The following is a 19,648-nucleotide window of genomic DNA, read 5'->3' on the forward strand; positions in this document are numbered from 1 at the left end:
AGGATACACGTTATCCTTTTCCCCCTGACGTGGTTAAAGGTTGGACTCAGTGTCCCAAAGTGGATCCTCCAATCTCCAGACTGGCTGCTAGATCCATACTTGCAGTGGAAGATGGGGCCTCGCTCAAAGATGCCACTGACAGGCAGATGGAGCTCTGGTTAAAATCCATCTATGAAGCTATCGGAGCTTCTTTTGCCCCAGCATTCGCAGCCGTATGGGCGCTACAAGCTATCTCAGCAGGTCAAGCGCAAATTGAAGCAGCCACGTGCACGTCCGCGCCACAAGTGGCATCCATTACCACCCAGACCTCGGCATTTGCGTCTTACGCTATTAATGCTGTCCTGGACTCTGCGAGCCGTACGGCGGTTGCGGCCGCCAATTCGGTGGTACTCCGCAGGGCCTTGTGGCTACGGGAATGGAAGGCAGATTCTGCTTCCAAAAAGCGCTTAACCAGTTTGCCAATTTCTGGCGACAGGCTGTTTGGCGAGCGTTTGGATGAAATCATCAAACAATCCAAGGGAAAGGATACATCCTTACCCCAGCCCAAACAGAACATACCCCAACAGAGGAGAGGGCAGTCGAGGTTTCGGTCCTTTCGGGGCGCGGACAGGTCCCAATTCTCCTCGTCCAAAAGGTCTCAGAAAGAACAAAGGAACTCTGATGCATGGCGGTCTAAGTCACGTCCTAAAAAGACCACCGGAGGCGCCGCCAACAAGGCGGCTTCCTCATGACTTTCGACCTCCTCTAGCAGCATCCTCGGTCGGTGGCAGGCTCTCCCGCTTTTGCGACACCTGGCTGCCACAAATAAAAGACCGCTGGGTGAGAGACATTCTGTCTCACGGTTACAAGATAGAGTTCACCTCTCGTCCCCCGACTCGATTCTTCAGGTCATCCCCGCCTCCCGAGCGAGCCGAGGCTCTTCTGCAGGCGCTGCGCACTCTGAAGGCAGAAGGAGTGGTGATCCCTGTTCCTCTCCAGCAACAGAACCACGGTTTTTACTCCAACTTGTTTGTGGTCCCAAAGAAGGACGGGTCTTTCCGCCCGGTCCTGGACCTGAAACTGCTCAACAAACACGTAAAAACCAGACGGTTCAGGATGGAATCCCTCCGCTCAGTCATCGCATCAATGTCCCAAGGAGATTTCCTTGCATCGATAGATATCAAGGATGCTTATCTCCACATACCGATTGCTCCAGAGCACCAGCGCTTCTTGCGCTTCGCCATAGGAAACGAACACCTGCAATTCGTGGCACTGCCGTTCGGCCTGGCAACAGCCCCACGGGTTTTTTACCAAGGTTATGGCTACTGTAGTAGCGCTCCTACACTCGCAGGGTCACTCGGTGATCCCGTACTTGGACGATCTGCTGATCAAGGCACCCTCTCAAGAGGCATGCCAACGCAGCCTCGACGCTACCCTGGAGACTCTCCAGGGTTTCGGGTGGATCATCAATTTTCCAAAGTCAAATCTGACACCGGCCCAATCGCTGACATATCTTGGCATGGAGTTTCATACCCTCTCAGCGATAGTGAAGCTTCCGCTGATCAAGCAGCAGTCACTACAGAAAGGGGTACAATCTCTCCTTCAAGGCCAGTCACACCCCTTGAGGCGCCTCATGCACTTCCTAGGGAAGATGGTGGCAGCAATGGAGGCAGTCCCTTTCGCGCAGTTTCACCTGCGTCCCCTTCAATGGGACATCCTACGCAAATGGGACAGGAAACCGACGTCCCTCGACAGGACCGTCTCCCTCTCTCAGGCGACCAAAGCTTCCCTTCGGTGGTGGCTTCTTCCCACTTCATTATCGAAGGGGAAATCCTTCCTACCCCCATCCTGGGAAGTAGTCACGACGGACGCGAGTCTGTCAGGGTGGGGAGCGGTTTTTTCTCCACCACAGGGCTCAGGGTACGTGGACCCAGCAAGAGTCCTCGCTTCAGATCAATGTTCTGGAAAATACGGGCAGTGTATCTTGCCCTGAAAGCGTTCCAGCAGTGGCTGGAGGGCAAGCAGATCCGAATTCAGTCGGACAATTCCACAGCGGTGGCATACATCAACCACCAAGGCGGCACACGCAGCCGGCAAGCCTTCCAGGAAGTCCGGCGGATTTTGATGTGGGTGGAAGCCACGGCCTCCACCATATCCGCAGTTCACATCCCAGGCGTGGAAAACTGGGAAGCAGATTATCTCAGTCGCCAGGGCATGGACGCAGGGGAATGGTCCCTTCACCCGGACGTGTTTCAGGAGATCTGTTGCCGCTGGGGGGTGCCGGACGTCGACCTCATGGCGTCCCGGCACAACAACAAGGTACCGACGTTCATGGCACGGTCTCAAGATCCCAGAGCTCTGGCGGCAGACGCCTTAGTTCAGGATTGGTCGCAGTTTCAGCTCCCTTATGTGTTTCCTCCGCTGGCACTGTTGCCCAGAGTGTTACGCAAGATCAGGGCCGACTGCCGCCGCGTCATCCTCGTCGCTCCAGACTGGCCGAGGCGGTCGTGGTACCCGGATCTGTGGCATCTCACGGTCGGCCAACCGTGGGCACTACCAGACCGACCAGACTTGCTATCTCAAGGGCCGTTTTTCCATCTGAATTCTGCGGCCCTCAACCTGACTGTGTGGCCATTGAGTCCTGGATCCTAGCGTCTTCAGGGTTATCTCAAGACGTCATTGCCACTATGAGACAGGCTAGGAAACCAACGTCCGCCAAGATCTATCACAGGACGTGGAAAATTTTTCTGTCATGGTGCTCTGTTCAGGGTTTTTCTCCCTGGCCATTTGCATTACCTACTTTTCTGTCCTTCCTTCAATCTGGACTGGAAAAGGGTTTGTCGCTCGGCTCCCTTAAGGGACAAGTCTCAGCGCTTTGTGTTTTTCCAGAAGCGCCTAGCCAGACTTCCACAGGTACGCACGTTCCTGCAGGGGGTTTGTCACATAGTTCCACCTTACAAACGGCCGTTCGAACCCTGGGATCTAAACAGGGTGCTGATGGTTCTTCAGAAACCACCATTCGAGCCAATGAGAGATATTTCCCTCTCACGACTTTCGCAGAAAGTGGTTTTTCTAGTAGCAGTCACTTCTCTTCGGAGAGTGTCTGAGCTAGCAGCGTTGTCGTGCAAAGCCCCTTTCCTGGTGTTTCACCAGGACAAGGTGGTTCTACGTCCGGTTCCGGAATTTCTCCCTAAGGTGGTATCCCCTTTTCATCTCAATCAGGATATTTCCTTACCTTCTTTTTATCCTCATCCAGTTCACCAATGTGAAAAGGATTTGCACTTATTAGATTTGGTGAGAGCACTCAGACTCTACATTTCTCGTACGGCGCCCCTGCGCCGCTCGGATGCACTCTTTGTCCTTGTCGCTGGCCAGCGTAAAGGGTCACAGGCTTCCAAATCAACCCTGGCTCGGTGGATCAAGGAGCCAATTATCGAAGCTTACCGTTCGGCTGGGCTTCCGGTTCCCTCAGGGCTGAAGGCCCATTCTACCAGAGCCGTGGGCGCGTCCTGGGCTTTGAGGCACCAGGCTACGGCTCAGCAGGTGTGTCAGGCGGCTACCTGGTCGAGCCTGCACACTTTCACGAAGCACTATCAAGTGCATACCTATGCTTCGGCGGATGCCAGCCTAGGTAGACGAGTCCTTCAGGCGGCGGTTGCCCACCTGTAGGAAAGGGCCGTTTTACGGCTCTCTTACGAGGTATTATTTTACCCACCCAGGGACTGCTTTTGGACGTCCCAATTGTCTGGGTCTCCTAATAGAGCGACAAAGAAGGGAATTTTGTTTACTTACCGTAAATTCCTTTTCTTCTAGCTCTAATTGGGAGACCCAGCACCCGCCCCTGTTTTTTTGTGTACACATGTTGTTCATGTTGAATGGTTTCAGTTCTCCGATATTCCTTCGGATTGAAGTTACTTTAAACCAGTTTATAATTCTTTTTCCTCCTTCTTGCTTTTGCACCAAAACTGAGGAGCCCGTGGGAGCACGGGGGGTGTATAGGCAGAAGGGGAGGGGCTTAACACTTTTGAGTGTAATACTTTGTGCGGCCTCCGGAGGCATAGCCTATACACCCAATTGTCTGGGTCTCCCAATTAGAGCTAGAAGAAAAGGAATTTACGGTAAGTAAACAAAATTCCCTTCTTTTTCACAGGGAAATCTGCATTACTTCCGCTGCGGGGAAAAACGCAGCATGGGAACAGCAGTCCCCAAATGCCATAGAAATGGCTGGGGACTCGCTGTACTGCGGATTTTTTGAAAAATCAACGGTATTTCCGCAAAACAAACGCGTCAAATTCCGTGAATTTTCCGCAGCGTGGGCACATAGCCTTAGATGCTACCAGACACGCCCGACCATGGCTTATGTACCCTGCGAACAAAAATGTTTGGTATTGAAGTGTTAGGAGATCTCCATACACATTAGATACTTCAGTCCTGCTGAGATCTTGACAGCTCAGCTGATTTTGTTCTGTGAATGGACACCTTTCCTATCCTACGTTACCTAGGCCTCCAGCATTACAATATGGTGGTCATATCCCTGCCTGCTCTCTAATGATATGATGGCTCATTTTGGATGGATTCATAAACACTGACTTCTCTGGAACCTGGTGAAAATCAGTGACTTCAGGATTTTTTTTTTTACATGGCTGTAACAAAAAGTACGTACGATACTCATCTTAAAACTCTGATGCTGGCAGTACATGGGCTTTTGAAGAGGGTAGACACCATTTCTAGAGCAGCCACGCATTGCATCCATGTGGGTGCTGGAAGGGGTGCATGCCCCCGTTAATTTTTTTTTTTTTAAACTATGCTTGAAAAGAAAAAAGCTTATTTTACTGTCTGACAACCCTTTTTAAGATGTTTTATAGAGTGGCATGTCTGTCTCAAAGCTTGTGTTTAAGAACTAGTGCTACTTGATGATCTGGCACCATATCCTTGCCACAGGATGATTGTGCAGTGGTGTAACTAGAGTTTGATGGGCCCCAGATGCAAAATTTAGACCTCGCTCCCTCCCCCCCCAACCGCACACAGACACTCTGGATACGGAATAATTACACAGACACTCAGGGTACAGGATACTGTTGCGAACAATGGCTCATTCCCCCAGCACCTAGCTTTCCCATCTGAAATCCCTCTATCAGCTCCCAGCATTCCTATGTTTTGATATCCATTTTGTCCTCAGCACGCACCTTCCCCATGCTCTGCTGTACATGTTTCCCTTAGCACGCAGCTTTCCCATGCTCTGCTACACATCTTTTCCTCAGCACCCAGCTTTCCCTTGATATCACCACTACCCACATACACACGAATATACACTATCCACATACACACTGAAATACACTATACACTACCCACATACACACTGATATAAATCATACACTACCCACATACACTGATATACGCTATAAACTCCCCACATACACACTGATATACACTATATATTACCCACATACACATTGATATACACTATATTCTGGACACACACTATTACATGTACTTACCTATTCAGTCAGTCTCCAGGAGCAGTGGGGCCTTCACATTCCTGCTCCATCCCAGGACAGCAGCCCTGACCAGTGGAGGTCTCTGGTTTGCAGGAAATGGAGAACACAGCACAGAGCAGGACTCAGAGCAGAGCTGCCCCTGTCACTGACTCTGCCGCTACAACAGCTGCCATGTCCTTCTCCCTTTGCTCTGTCCCGACAGCTTCTAGTGACAAGTAGGAGGGAGAGCAAGGGGCTGCACTGACCAGTCACTTTCCCTGAAGCCCGCGATTGAGCAGTACCACCCCCCCCCCCTGCAGCAGCCATAGAAGCTGGAACTGGAATCCAGGGTGACAGAGCCCTGCTACAAGTCATTCAGCTGACTTGCAGACCAGTGACTCTGCAAATTATGCGGTCAACCACTGCTCCTTCTGGAACTGCTGCTGCAGGGTCTGTGCAGGAGAGGTCGGCACTGTGGGAGTATCTGCAAGTGACGCTGGAACGGCCCCTGCTTCTCTGCAGTCACTGGGGGACTGAGTTGTCTACAATTGTTTGTGCCACCTCCTTAGGGGCCCCAGTGCAAATGCAGCTGCGGTGTGTCCGCCAGTGGTTCTCTTTAATAGAAGCATACCTGATCACTCAGCAGCTGCAGGAAGCCGGCAGCTGCTGAATGATCAGTGTACTGATACTAAAGAGAATGCATATATGCATGTCTCTCCATTCCCATAATCCCGCTCACCTCTTGGCACAGTCTTCAGTGGAAAGAGGTGGGTGGGATTATGGGCGTGGGGAGCAGTGAATATGCTTTTTTTTAAGCAGCCGGCACACTGTCTGCCTCAGAGCAGCTGCTGCCTCCTGTAACCCCTCAGTGCGGCATGGCGGGGGCTGGTGGTCCCCCTGAACCCCCGGGCCTGGTCGCAGAGCTGACCTCTGCGACCGCGATCGTTCCACCCCTGCGATTGTGGCATTAGTAATTAGTTCAGGTTTTTCAATTTGGAAACAAATGGGGCCCATTACAAAAGTCTACCCTCCGATCATTTTATCTGGTGACTGAGAAGAGGAGAATTACAATTGAAATGAATTTACTAGTAACATTGTATGAACTGTTACTTTCTTCCATAGGATTAAATCCGAGTTCCGGTTCCACGCCCAATGATAAAAAACACAACAAGGCAAGGAAAAGAAACATATTTGAAGTCTATATGTCAAAGGAAGAAGTGTCTGCAGGGCTGAAGAGAGGAGAATTGATTCAGGTCTGTAAGTGATATGAAATAAACAGGGAATGTCGGTGTTTATTTACTGGTGATTATCGACTCGTTCAGAATATCATAGAAATCTGGCGTGCTATCCAATTGATTTTATTTTTTTCACTGATTAAAATTGGTCTGTGGGAAAAAAAAATCGCAGCATGTTTCCAATTTTACGGTCTCTTCCAATTTGAGTCAAGTCTATGGGTGCGGGAATAAAATTGGATGCCACAGTATGGTACCTGTTTTTTATGGATTCATTGCAATTCTGTAACATAGGAAATTGTAAATGTTCTGGAAAATGATTAATAGCTGCTATAGAAAAAAAAACTGATTATGTACACAGGTGACAAAAAAAAATCAGCCCACTTGGATTAAAATTGTACAGATTTTTTTATTTGCACCTTTTTTAATATATATAAACAGACTCTGTAGGCTATGTGCCCACGGGACTCTGTATCTGCGGATTTTTCTGCATCAAAATCCGCAGCTTTCCCCCGGAATCCGCACCTTTTCATAGGTGCGGATATGGTGCGGATTTTGCAATTTTTTTTTATTCAGTTGAATAGGCAAAATCCGCACGAAAATCCGCAACAATAATTGACATGCTGTAGATTTTTTCCGCACGAAAATCCGCACGATTTCCGCTGCGGAAAAATTCGCAGCGTGGGCACAGCATTTCCCAAATGCCATAGAAATGGCTGGGGAGTATCTGTGCTGCAGATTTCTGGAAAATCTGCGGCTTTTCCGCGAGAAATCCGCTGCAAAATCCGCGCATTTTCCGCAGCGTGGGCACATAGCCTTAAGCTGGTGTCACACATAACGACGACGACGACGACAACGACGTCGCTGCTACGTCACCATTTTCTGTGACGTTGCAGCGACGTCCCGTCGCTGTCGCTGTGTGTGACATCCAGCAACGACCTGGCCCCTGCTGTGAGGTCGCCGGTCGTTGCTGAATGTCCAGCTTCATTTTTTGGTCGTCACTCTCCCGCTGTGACACACACATCGCTGTGTGTGACAGCGAGAGAGCGACGAAATGAAGCGATCAGGAGCCGGCACTGGCAGCTGCGGTAAGCTGTAACCAGCGTAAACATCGGGTAACCAAGGGAAGACCTTTCCCTGGTTACCCGATGTTTACGCTGGTTACCAGCCTCCGCTCTTGCTGCCAGTGCCAGCTCCTGCACTGTGACATGTGGCTGCAGTACGCATCGGGTTAATTAACCCGATGTGTGCTGCAGGAGAGCAAGGAGCCAGCGCTAAGCGCGGCTCCCTGCTCTCTGATCTGTGACATGTAGCTGCAGCACACATCGGGTTAATTAACCCGATGTGTGCTGCAGGAGAGCAAGGAGCCAGCGCTAAGCGCGGCTCCCTGCTCTCTGAACTGTGACATGTAGCTGCAGCACACATCGGGTTAATTAACCCGATGTGTGCTGCAGGAGAGCAAGGAGCCAGCGCTAAGCGCGGCTCCCTGCTCTCTGAACATGTAGCACAGCGACCTTATGATCGCTGCTTCTGCTGTGTTTGACAGCTAAGCAGCGATCATAACAGCGACTTACAAGGTCGCTGTTACGTCACCGAAAATGGTGACGTAACAGCGACGTCGTTGTCGCTGTCGTTTAGTGTGACACCAGCTTTAGACTTGCATTGCTGATTTTTTGATCAGATACTCAGATCAATATCTGACTTGTGGTCTACATAAAATCATGGACATGTGAATGACCCTATTCATTGTTGTAGGTATCAGTGTATGGATAGTACTCAAACAAACTTCTTTCTACATGAGGCTTGAAGGGTTATTCCCATCTCAAAAATCCTATCCTAATATGTAGAAGGAAAATATTTATTAATAATAAATTGTAAAAATATATTTTCCTTCTACATATTAGGATAGGATCTTGGAGATTGAGCGAACGCTTTAAAGGGAACCGGTCACCAGATTTTTCCATTTAAACTAAAAGAATCGCCTTCTGCAGCTCCTGGGCTGCAATCTATGAAGGTGCACCTTGTGCCCTGACTCCCCTTCCAGACCCCAAAAATAACTTCATAAAACCTGGCTGTTAGGTATGCTAATTACCTCGGTTGGCCAGATGGGCGGGCTCACTTTCTGCTCCTTTATCCCCCTCTTGCTGCTGATCGCCGTCCTCCTTTCTTGATTGACGGGATGACACCCTCAGTTACCATCCTCGTTGCATTTTCAAATCTCGCGCCTGTGCAGTTATGTCAGCAGGCACAGTTCGATCTGCTGTACCGCGGGCAGAGCAGAAAACATGGCTGCCCTCGCTCGCGCTGGTGTGCTAAATGCGCAGACGCGAGATTATGGGTGGGTATGAGGATGGCGCTGGTGAGGACATGCACAGCGCTGACTATAATCTTGCGCCTGTGCATTTAGCACAGAGAGGGCAGCTAAGTTTTCTGCTCTGCCGGCGATATGGTAGACTGACACAGGTAATTAGCATACCTAACAGCCAGGTTTTATAAAGTTATTTTTTGGGTCTGGAAGGGGGAGTCAGGGCCAAGGTGCTCCTTCATAGACTGCAGCCCAGGAGCTGCAGAAAGTGATTTTTAGTTTAATAGGGAAAAATCTGGTGACAGGGTCCCTTTAATTCTGAATCCTGACATCTATATTTTCTGATCCGTTTAAGTCCCTTAGTGATCGGTTTGACCATTGGTCACATCATGAGGAGCCTAGGAGGCTGTTAGTGTAGGTCGCTGGTAGCCGGTACAGTTTTTGAGGTTCATATACAAATTGTGACACACAGATGAACTAAGTGCATCGTAAAGCTTTGAAAATGACCGTTCATTCCTGTCAGTCATGATTGTCGCCTTCAGTGTAATAACATTGGATCAAAATCTTGCGTTCAGCTTTGAAAATGGATATACAAAGCTGATGCCTAAGGCTATGTGCCTACGTGTGTGCGCACTCTGCACCGCAGCGTAATATCACTGCATGTCCACTTCAGAGCACAGTTGAAAAGCTCCGTTCTGAAACTTTGGTGACTGCAGAATTCGTGCGCTCTGCATGCTGCTTCTCTATAGACAGGAGACAGCATGCAAGGCGCACGAAAGAAGTGACATGTTGCTTTTTAGAACGCAGCGATTTTGCAGCATGCAAATCGCTGCTTTCTAAAACGCAACGTGTGCATGGATTATGCACAATCTTCATGGTTTATGCACAATCTTCATAGATTGTGCAGGGGATGCAGGACGCATGCAGTTATGCTGCTGTGCAGAACGCAGCGTAACTGCATGCAATATGCCCACGTGGGCACAGAGCCTAAAATTGCACAACACACTAGGTTTAGGCAGCTTTTGTAGCCTTTTTGGAGATTAACTACAGTACTTTCCTTTTGAAATAAACATTCCGCTTTAGTGAATCCAAGCATGCGTACTTGTGTGGATCAGAAGGTTTTGAGGTGGGTTTTAATGGCAATATTATTGAAATTGGTTAGCACTTCTACTGTGTGCACCGTACAAGTGTATTGGCAGTAATGTAATTAAATGCTAAATTAGAATATACAGTCCCAGCGTAAGCTACTGATAAAAGATAAAAAAAAAAAAAAGTGAACATAACGTGCAGGTATGTGGGTATGGGAACAGATGGAAAACTACCACCAACCGAGCAAACTCGCCTGACCTAAACCCAATAGAGAATCTATGGGGTATTGTCAAGAGGAAGATGAGATACCAGACGAAAGAATGCAGACGAGCTGAAGGCTGCTATCAAAGCAACCTGGGCTTCCATAACACCTCAGCAGTGCCACACACTGCCTCCATGCCACGCCACATTGATGCACTAATTCATGCAAAAGGAACCCTGACCAAGTATTGAGTGCATTTATTGTACAGCACACTATTAAGAAAAAGACATAGTGCTGGTACTGTGTGGTGGCCGCCGCCGCCGCTGTTGTTGTTGTGGTGGTGGTGGTGGTGTCGTGTCAGTGGGGCGGTGGGGCCTGGAGCCATGGGGGCTTCGCCTTGCAGCATGGGTGCTGTGAGGCCCCAGGTATTCTGCCCTGCTGGCGCTTTGTTGCTGCAGCAGTGGTTAGTGCACAGTGCCGCACTATAAGGTTTAGATTAGGGACCCACTCAAGAGGTTTGCCGTGACGTGGCCGTGGGCTTAATACAATCTGATCAGAATGGTAACAAAGAACTTTATGTTCGATTTTAATTTTTTTGCCTGACTGCTTTAGATCATTGTATTTTTTGGGATGTGCGATCCATGTCTTTTTCTTTATAGTGTAATTTACAGTACAGGCTTTTTAGTAGGCGCCAACATTTGAGTTTAAAATAATTTTTTTCAGTTTGTCTTATATAATCTAATTTTCTGACTTAACGACTTTTGGATTTTCATTGGCTGTAAGCCATACTCATAAACATTAACAGAAACAGATCACTGTAAGGACTCTATTTAATATACCGTATTTTTCGGACTATAAGACGCACCGGACTATAAGACTCACCCTGGTTTTAGAGGAGGAAAATAGGAAAATAAAACTTTAAGCAAAAAAATGTGGTCATGACACACTGTTATGGGGCGAGGATCTGCTGCTGACACTGTTATGGGGGTAATGTCCCCAAATTCTCTACTAAGGTACCTCATCCTGGTAATGATCCTCCTGCCTTGTATATGATCCTGCTCCTATACCCCCATCATCCTGCTCCTATACCCCCATCATCCTGCTCCTATACCCCCATCATCCTGCTCCTATACCCCCATCATCCTGCTCCTATACCCCCATCATCCTGCTCCTATACCCCCATCATCCTGCTCCTATACCCCCATCATCCTGCTCCTATACCCCCATCATCCTGCTCCTATACCCCCATCATCCTGCTCCTATACCCCCATCATCCTGCTCCTATACCCCCATCATCCTGCTCCTATACCCCCATCATCCTGCTCCTATACCCCCAATCCATCCTGCTCTTATACCCCCCATCCATCCTGCTCATATACCCCCCATCCATCCTGCTCATATACCCCCCATCCATCCTGCTCATATACCCCCCATCCATCCTGCTCATATACCCCCCATCCATCCTGCTCATATACCCCCCATCCATCCTGCTCATATACCCCCCATCCATCCTGCTCATATACCCGCCCATCCATCCTGCTCATATACCCGCCCATCTATCCTGCTCATATACCCCCCCATCTATCCTGCTCATATACCCCCCCATCTATCCTGCTCATATACCCCCCCATCTATCCTGCTCATATACCCCCCCATCTATCCTGCTCATATACCCCCCCATCTATCCTGCTCATATACCCCCCCATCCATCCTGCTCCTATACTCCCATCCTACTATATGCCCCCATCGTGCTCATATACCATCCTGGTATATGGCCTGTATCCGATAGCACAGAGGAAAAAAATAAACGTTTATACTCACCTTTTCCTCACTCCATGCAGCACCGATCATCTTCCTCTCTGCGCACTGACCTGTGTGTGTGGAGCCGTCCCCCTGCAGCACGCGATGTCTTACTGTCTGTGCCAATCAGCTGATCAGCACAGATCAGCTGACCGGCACAGACAGGAAGACATCGCGTGCTGCAGGGGGACGGCTCCACACACTGGGACGGGTGAGTACACTGATTCACTGCTCCCCGCGCTGATGATGACGCGTGGGGGGCAGTGAATACAGCCGCACATGATCACTCCAGGCTGTAATTGCCAGGGGTGATCATGCGGACCGGCTCTTTACTATGCGCGCGTCCCCGCGCGTCCTCCCGCCCACCTGTCAGCCCCGGCTAATGGGCGGGAGGATGGGCGTGCATATGTAATGAGTGGGCCCACGTGGTCACAGCAGGCTGCTACAGCCTGCTCGTGCCCCCGATGATCCACTCCACCGCAGCACCCTCATTCCCGGCCGCAGCCCTATAGTCAGACCATAAGACGCACCCCCCACTTTTCCCCCAACATTTGGGGGGAAAAAAGTGCGTCTTATGGTACGAAAAATACGTATGCATTCCTCTTTTTGCATTAAATTACTAAAAGTAACTTTTTGATATTTTAATTTATTGAGAAGATATCAAACTTATCTTGAGATTACGAGACTGAGCTGCAATATGACACTGTGTGCAGGGGAGAGTTTTCTGGCTATGGTCAAACATGAAATTTTGCGTCTTTTTTTTTTTGCAGCAAAAGCTAAAGATTAAGAAATCACATGGACACTGCCTCCCCCCCCCCCCCTCAATTTTTTTTTTTCTTCAGAACACTAAAGGGTGTTTGAAATCTGCAGCCGGTCAATCCATTTAGTGTTAATTTTTTTTTTTTTTTTTCTTCACCCATAGAATGCCAAGTGTGCGGGGAAAAAGCAGCATAACATATGTGCAAATTTTTTTAATTTTAATTATTTTCTTGAATAAAACTGACTTTACGAACATGTACTGTAGACAAATAAAACATGCCTGCAAAACACTGCAAAAAAGTTTTTGGCTCTGTTTTATACAGGTTGGTTTTTTTTACTGTCAAGAGTGAAGGCTTTGGCTGCAGAAATAAGCTGCAAAAAATGCTGTGTGAACATAGCCTTACGGACCGCCTTTAGCGCATATTCATGTGAGATGCCATTCAAAGGTTTTTACAGCTCTCGCCTGATAGCCAATCTCCCAAGTCCCAGTCACAGAGCTGATGATTTGTATTACTTGGTGTCGATTTACTTGTAATAAAAAGCCAACTTGCTACTGCGAGCATGCCCAATCCGACACTTTATCCCTGCATCTTTCCTTCACCGCATAGGAGTATGTGCAGTCCACAGAACAAGCCAGCAATAACTTCCCTGTTTTAAGGACTGTGATCTGGATCCTCAAGCACAGCAGACCCAAATGGTAAATAGTAAAATTTACATGTCTGAAGGTATGTTGTAGTAATCAACACTGCTCAAAACAATAAATGGAACACTAAAATGACATCCTAGATCGCAATGAATGAAATATTCCAGTTGCAAATCTTGATTCATTACATAATGAAATGCGCTGAGAACAATAAAGTCTAAAACTGATCAAATGTAAATCAAAACTGACATCCCAGGGAGGTTTAATTTTTGAGTATAATTCTAAATCCAAAGTGGAAAATCAAATTTATAGGTTGATCTAACATCAGTGGAAATACCTCATTACAAGGAAATGAGGCTCAGTAGAGTGTGTGGCCTCCACGTGCCTGTATGACCGCTCCACAACACCTGGCAATGCTCCTGATGAGGTGGCGGATGTTCTCCTGAGGGATCACCTCCCAGACCTGGATTAAAGCATCAGTCAATTCCTGGACAGTCTGTGGTGCAACGTAGTGTTGGTGGATGGAACGAGACATGATGTCCCAGGTGTGATCGATTGGATTCAGGTCTGGGGAACGGGCAGGCCAGTCCATAGCATCAATGCCTTCATCATGCAGGGACTGCTGATACATTTGAGCCACATGAGGCCTAGCATGGTCATGCATCAGATGCAACCCAGGGCCCACTGTACCTGCATATGGTCTCACAATGGATCTGAGTATCTTATCCTGGTACCTAATGGCAGTCAGGGTACCTCTGGCTAGCACATAGAGGGCTATGCGGCCCTCCAAAGAAATGCCTCCCCACACAGTTACTAACCTACTGCTAAACCGGTTAAGCTGAAGGATGTTTAAGGCAGCAAAACGTTTCCACAGCTTCTCCAGACTAATGTCTGTCACATGCTCAGTGTGAACCTGCTCTCATATGTGAGGAGCACAGGGCACCAATGAGTCTGCCAATCGCCCTGTATGGTGTTTGGCTGTAAGCACATCACCCACTTGTGAATGTCAGGCCCTCATACCACCCTGATGGAGTCTGTGCAGATACATGGATATTAGTGGCCTAGAGGTTATTTTGCAGGGCTCTGGCACTGCTCCTCCTTGCAAAAAGGAGGAGGTAGAAGTCCTGCTGCAGAATTATTGCCCTCCTAAGGCCCCTATACGTCAAATGTCCATGTGGACACTGTGTTGACAGACACCGCTAACCAATGCGAGCTGTGGCAACAAGATATGTCACCCTGGATAAGCTGCACTACGTGAGCAACCTTTGTGGATTGTAGACAGCCTCATGCTATCTCTAAGGTGAGAGCAATGACAGAATGCAAAAGTGACCAAAACAACCAAAAAGGATGAAAACAGAAGTGGTCTGTAGTCACCACCTGCAGAACCACTCCTTTATAGAGGGTGTTTTGTAATTGCCGATTATTTCTACCTGGTCTGTTCCATTTGAACAGCAGGAGTAATTGACAGTTGATTTCACAGAAGTGTGATTGACTTAGTTACATTGTGTTGTTTTAAGTGATCCCTTTTATTTTTTGAGTAGTATATAATATTTATTCACTTTTATAGCACCATTTATTCCATATCGCTTTACATACTTCACAAACACTGTCCCCATTGGGGCTCACAATTTATATTCCCGATCTGTATGTCTTTGGAGTGTGGGAGGAAACCTGAGAACGTGGAGGAAACCAACACAAACACGGGGAGAACATACAAACTCTTTACAGATGTTGTGCTTGGTGGGATTTGAACCCAGGACCCCAGCAATGCAAGACTACAGTGCTAACCACTGAGCCACCGTGCCGCCCTTGTTATAGGGGAGTACAGTTTTCTAAAAAAAAAAAACAACTGATGAATTTCCGGAAAATCCCTTAAAGGAGAAGATAAAGCCTTTGAAATATACTATTTTAAGCATGTGGTCTGATCAGTGAGTATGCTGCTTTATATGTCTTGTGTATTACAGTTGCAGTTATGATTATCAACGCTTCCCTCCCACTGCAAATTAGGTTTGTGAGTAAAATCTATACTTTCTGCTCTTTTAAGCAATATATAAAAATGGCTCAACTAATGTTTGTTTGTTTGTTTTTTTTTTTTTTTTTTTAAAAATGCAAATGCACCAAATGCACTACAAAATGCCAGTTTTAAGGGCTAGAGTCTCAGAATTTAGCAATCGTAAAAAAGTGAATTGATATTCATGAGTCTGCATGATTCAACAGCCTTCCATTCCCACAATGATTTTCTTTTGGATTGAAGTCTGGGAACAGTGACTGCCACAGAAGAATATTTCAGGACGGCTTCTGCAAGCTAACCTTTGATGCAGTGGTGTACTACCAATGGCGGCAGACCTTGCAACCGCTATAGAGCCGTCAGTTGGGGGCCCAGTGCCAGCGCCAGCAACGCCTCTACGACTGTATTTGCATCCTAGATGCCGATACAGTGTAAAGCAATGATGAAAGAGGGAGTGGTTTACTGACTGTCCCTCTCCTCCATCATTCTCCCACTGCACCCAGATATGCAGCGCTACAGAACGCTCGCCAGACATCGGAGCAGCAGAAACCAAGGAGAGGAAAGTTGTTTTTTTGTTTTTTTTTTTTATTTTTTTATTTTATTTTGTAAACTGATGGCCATATGGAGGACAATGGTATGCTTGGGATCATTCATTTCCCTTTTGTAGTATTTTATAATGCCCAACCTCACAGAAGTCATTACTTTTTTCCCCATAGATTTCATGATACATGTCCTCCACACACTGCAGGTTTCCAGTACCAGAAGAAACACCTCAGCCCTAGATCATCAACGAGCTATCGCCATACTTCACTGTAGGCAGGGTATTCTTTTCAGCTTGTCGTTCTTTCTCCTTCAGGCATGCCACTGACCAATAAGCCGAAAAAGATTCAGTATTGTTTCACTGCACCACAAAACGTCTATGGCTTTTTTTATATGGTTTTGAGCACTATTTAGCGTCTGCACTATTCAGTAAAAATAACATTTTATACTGAATTTGGAGAAACATTGTTAGTTTTGAGGCATATTTTTTTTTTTTTTTTTTTTTTTTTACAAACAACCGAAAGCTTGTATATTTTGCTGATAAACCTAATTTACAATGGTAGTTGAAATCTGATTGCAGCTGTGTTAATAGGATCACGGACGGTGTCCTTATTTGCAGTGCTTCTAGGAATGGCTTCCTCTCACTGTGGGCCATATAGCAACAGAAATGCATGAAAAATGTCAGTGCTGTGCAGTAGCAGTTTAATTTAGTCCTAAGTATGTATTGTAAGTGAATCCAGTTATTTGACATGACGACCCCCTAGTCCTCTCTGGACAGACCTCCACTCAACACCACCCCGTCCCTCTACACGAAAACATCTGTTCTCTGCAGATGGGAAATGCTGCTCTTTCCAAATATGAGATCACAGCGTGAAATGAGTAACGTGGTAAATAGGTTTTCGGTCGGGATGGATATCGGACCCATCTGCTCTCGTATATATAAATTTTAAGTACATTAATTGGCTGTTAAAGAGGCCAGTGATGAAAAATGAACATTTTACAGTAAGAATATATTTCTGATGGAGCAGCAAGATTGGCCAGTCTTTATACTTTACTCTGCATCCTCCGTGTTGGACTGAGCTGCCAAGGGCCCAACAATATTGCGGAATCTGGGGGCCCAGTGTTCAGCGAGCCTCACTCACACAATTATATGCCCTGGGAAGCTTGTGGAGGAATGATGAGATGCTGCATTTTATCTGTACATAGTGAATAATGTAATGGGGTCAAATACAGCTCATATTGGGGGGTATAAGGCTCACTCCAGGACAGGGGCCCACCGGGGCATACCTAGTCCGAGCCTGGTGCTGCTGGCATATCAATATCGCTGTATTAAGTTGTACGTTTTTCTTGTGGATATCTTTATTTCAATTGTAATAAACTTTATATGCCATGTAACCTATGTATCCTAAAATCCATAGGTGGGATGGATAAGGTGTCCTGTTATGTGTTCCTCAGAGCATTTGGAAGCCTTTTGGGTGTACTCTGGATTTTGGATTACAGCATGTTGAATTTTAGTGGCCTTGAGCCCACAAATCTGCTCGAAGACCAAATCTAGCAAGTCAAGCAAGCAGCTGCAGGCATGTGGTCTGTCAAATCTTGGGCGAACTTCTGTTTGCTGTCTTGGAAACTCTGAACCCGCAGATGGGTTGAAGTGAAACATGTGTCAAACAGCCAGGATAAAATAACCACTCTAGGAATATAGAGCTTGATCTGGTGGGAACCCAGCACCTGAATTTTTTTTTTTCTCCCTTCCTTAAAACATGATCTCATAGTGTAACAGCCTAAATAATAATGTCTCATGGATGCTGTGATTGGTTTACATTCTTCCTATTCTTGTCATCCATCGCACACATAGTTAGGTTGCAAGGCGTGTAACCTTATCAGGAACCAGTGTCTATTGTGATATGGATTTCTATTTGTGTAAGGGTACCGTCACACTTTAGCGACGCAGCAGCGATCCCACCAGCGATCTGACCTGGTCAGGATCGCTGCTGCGTCGCTACATGGTCGCTGGTGAGCTGTCAAACAGGCAGCTCTCACCAGCGCCCAGTGACCAGCCCCCAGCCAGCAGCAACGTGCAAGCGATGCTCTTGCATGGAGCCGGCGTCTGGAAGCTGCGGACACTGGTAACTAAGGTAAACATCGAGTATGGTTACCCGATGTTTACCTTAGTTACCAGCGCACACCGCTTAGCTTAGCGTGTGCAGGGAGCAGGAGCCGGCACTGGCAGTGTGAGAGCTGCGGAGGCTGGTAACGAAGGTAAATATCGGGTAACCACCTTGGTTACCCGATGTTTACCTTGGTTACAGCTTACCGCAGGCTGTCAGACACCGGCTCCTGCTCCCTGCACATTCAGGATTGTTACTCTCTCGCTGTCACACACAGCGATGTGTGCTTATCAGCGGGAGAGCAACAATAAAAAAAACGAACCAGGGCTTTGTGTAACGAGCAGCGATCTCACAGCAGGGGACAGATCGCTGCTCAGTGTCACACACAGCGAGATCGCTAATGAGGTCACAAAAAACGTGACTCAGCAGCGATCTCAGTAGCGATCTCGCTGTGTGTGAAGCACCCCTAAGTCTACAGAATATAATTCTGGACTGAGTTCCAATAAGCATACAGTACACATCTGCCCAGACTTATCAAGACTGGTGTAAACAGAGCTTTAAGCTTGTGGTTTAAATGCTCATTAGACCGGTTTAGGTATCATTCAGATGTCATTGATTTTTACTTAAACCACTACAAGGCCCTGTCCGCACACTGCGTTTTTTTTGTCGCTGTTTTTGCCTCAGTTTTTGTTCACAACCTTCCTGTAGTCCTTCCCCAGCAAAGTCTTTGGGAAATCCAAAATGCTGTGCGCACACTGCGTTTTTTTTTCCCAACCGGTTTTGCTGCAGATTTTTTGCAGCAAAAAGTAGCTTTCACCTTTTTTTTTTTTTTTCTGCAAGTACCTGCGGTTTTGCCATTAAATAATGCTTAAAAATAGCAGGGACCAACCCGTGGAAAAACTGCGAAAAAATTCCGCACCAAAAACGCACCCAAAATCCGCATGCGGTTTTTACTTTACTTATTTTACTTAAGAAACACATTTTCCCAGTGCGCACAGACCCTAAGACCTGCATCTTTCACGCCAGACTTGAGTCGTGCTGGAGTCAAAAGTTTGATTCATTAAGAGGGGGTATACCTGTGTAATGAACGTGGCACATCTGAAAGGTATCATGCACATGTGTGCCTTGCCACAAATCTTACTCCAGTGGAAGACTGGAGTAAGATTTGTGGCATAGGGAATGCCGGTGCTTGTCATAAATTCAACGAGCTAGTTTTGCCTTAACCATTTCTTCCTTGTCAGAACGAGGCAAAGATAATGTGAACACCAAATTTCATCTTGGCATTGTGCCAAAATTGGGACCTTTTTTTAAAGCTTTTTACATCGGTTTATATTTTTGGGTCCGAGCCACTGACATACTCTCTGATTTAGCACACTGATGAATATCATCAGTGATTGGCCAGTGGAAGTTTTTAACCAGAATATTATCAGTGATATTTCACGTGAAGCACTAAATATATTACAAAGCTTCTCCCATTCATTACAATGTTAATCACAGATGGCACAC

General features: G+C 47.1%; 1 protein-coding gene across 4 annotated transcripts in view; it reads left to right on the forward strand.

The window, feature by feature from the left end:
- The window catches only part of DIS3L2 (DIS3 like 3'-5' exoribonuclease 2), a 571,411-nt gene that overhangs the window by 83,449 nt on the left and 468,314 nt on the right, over positions 1-19,648 (forward strand). For all 4 annotated transcript variants that reach the window (XM_075340408.1, XM_075340407.1, XM_075340410.1 and 1 more), the window contains one exon: positions 6,579-6,709. In XM_075340408.1, coding sequence (XP_075196523.1) covers positions 6,579-6,709 — 131 coding nt within the window. The remainder of the gene's footprint in view (positions 1-6,578; positions 6,710-19,648) is intronic.

This window comes from Anomaloglossus baeobatrachus, chromosome 3 (assembly GCF_048569485.1).
Source record: "Anomaloglossus baeobatrachus isolate aAnoBae1 chromosome 3, aAnoBae1.hap1, whole genome shotgun sequence".
NCBI classification, from domain to species: domain Eukaryota; kingdom Metazoa; phylum Chordata; class Amphibia; order Anura; family Aromobatidae; genus Anomaloglossus; species Anomaloglossus baeobatrachus.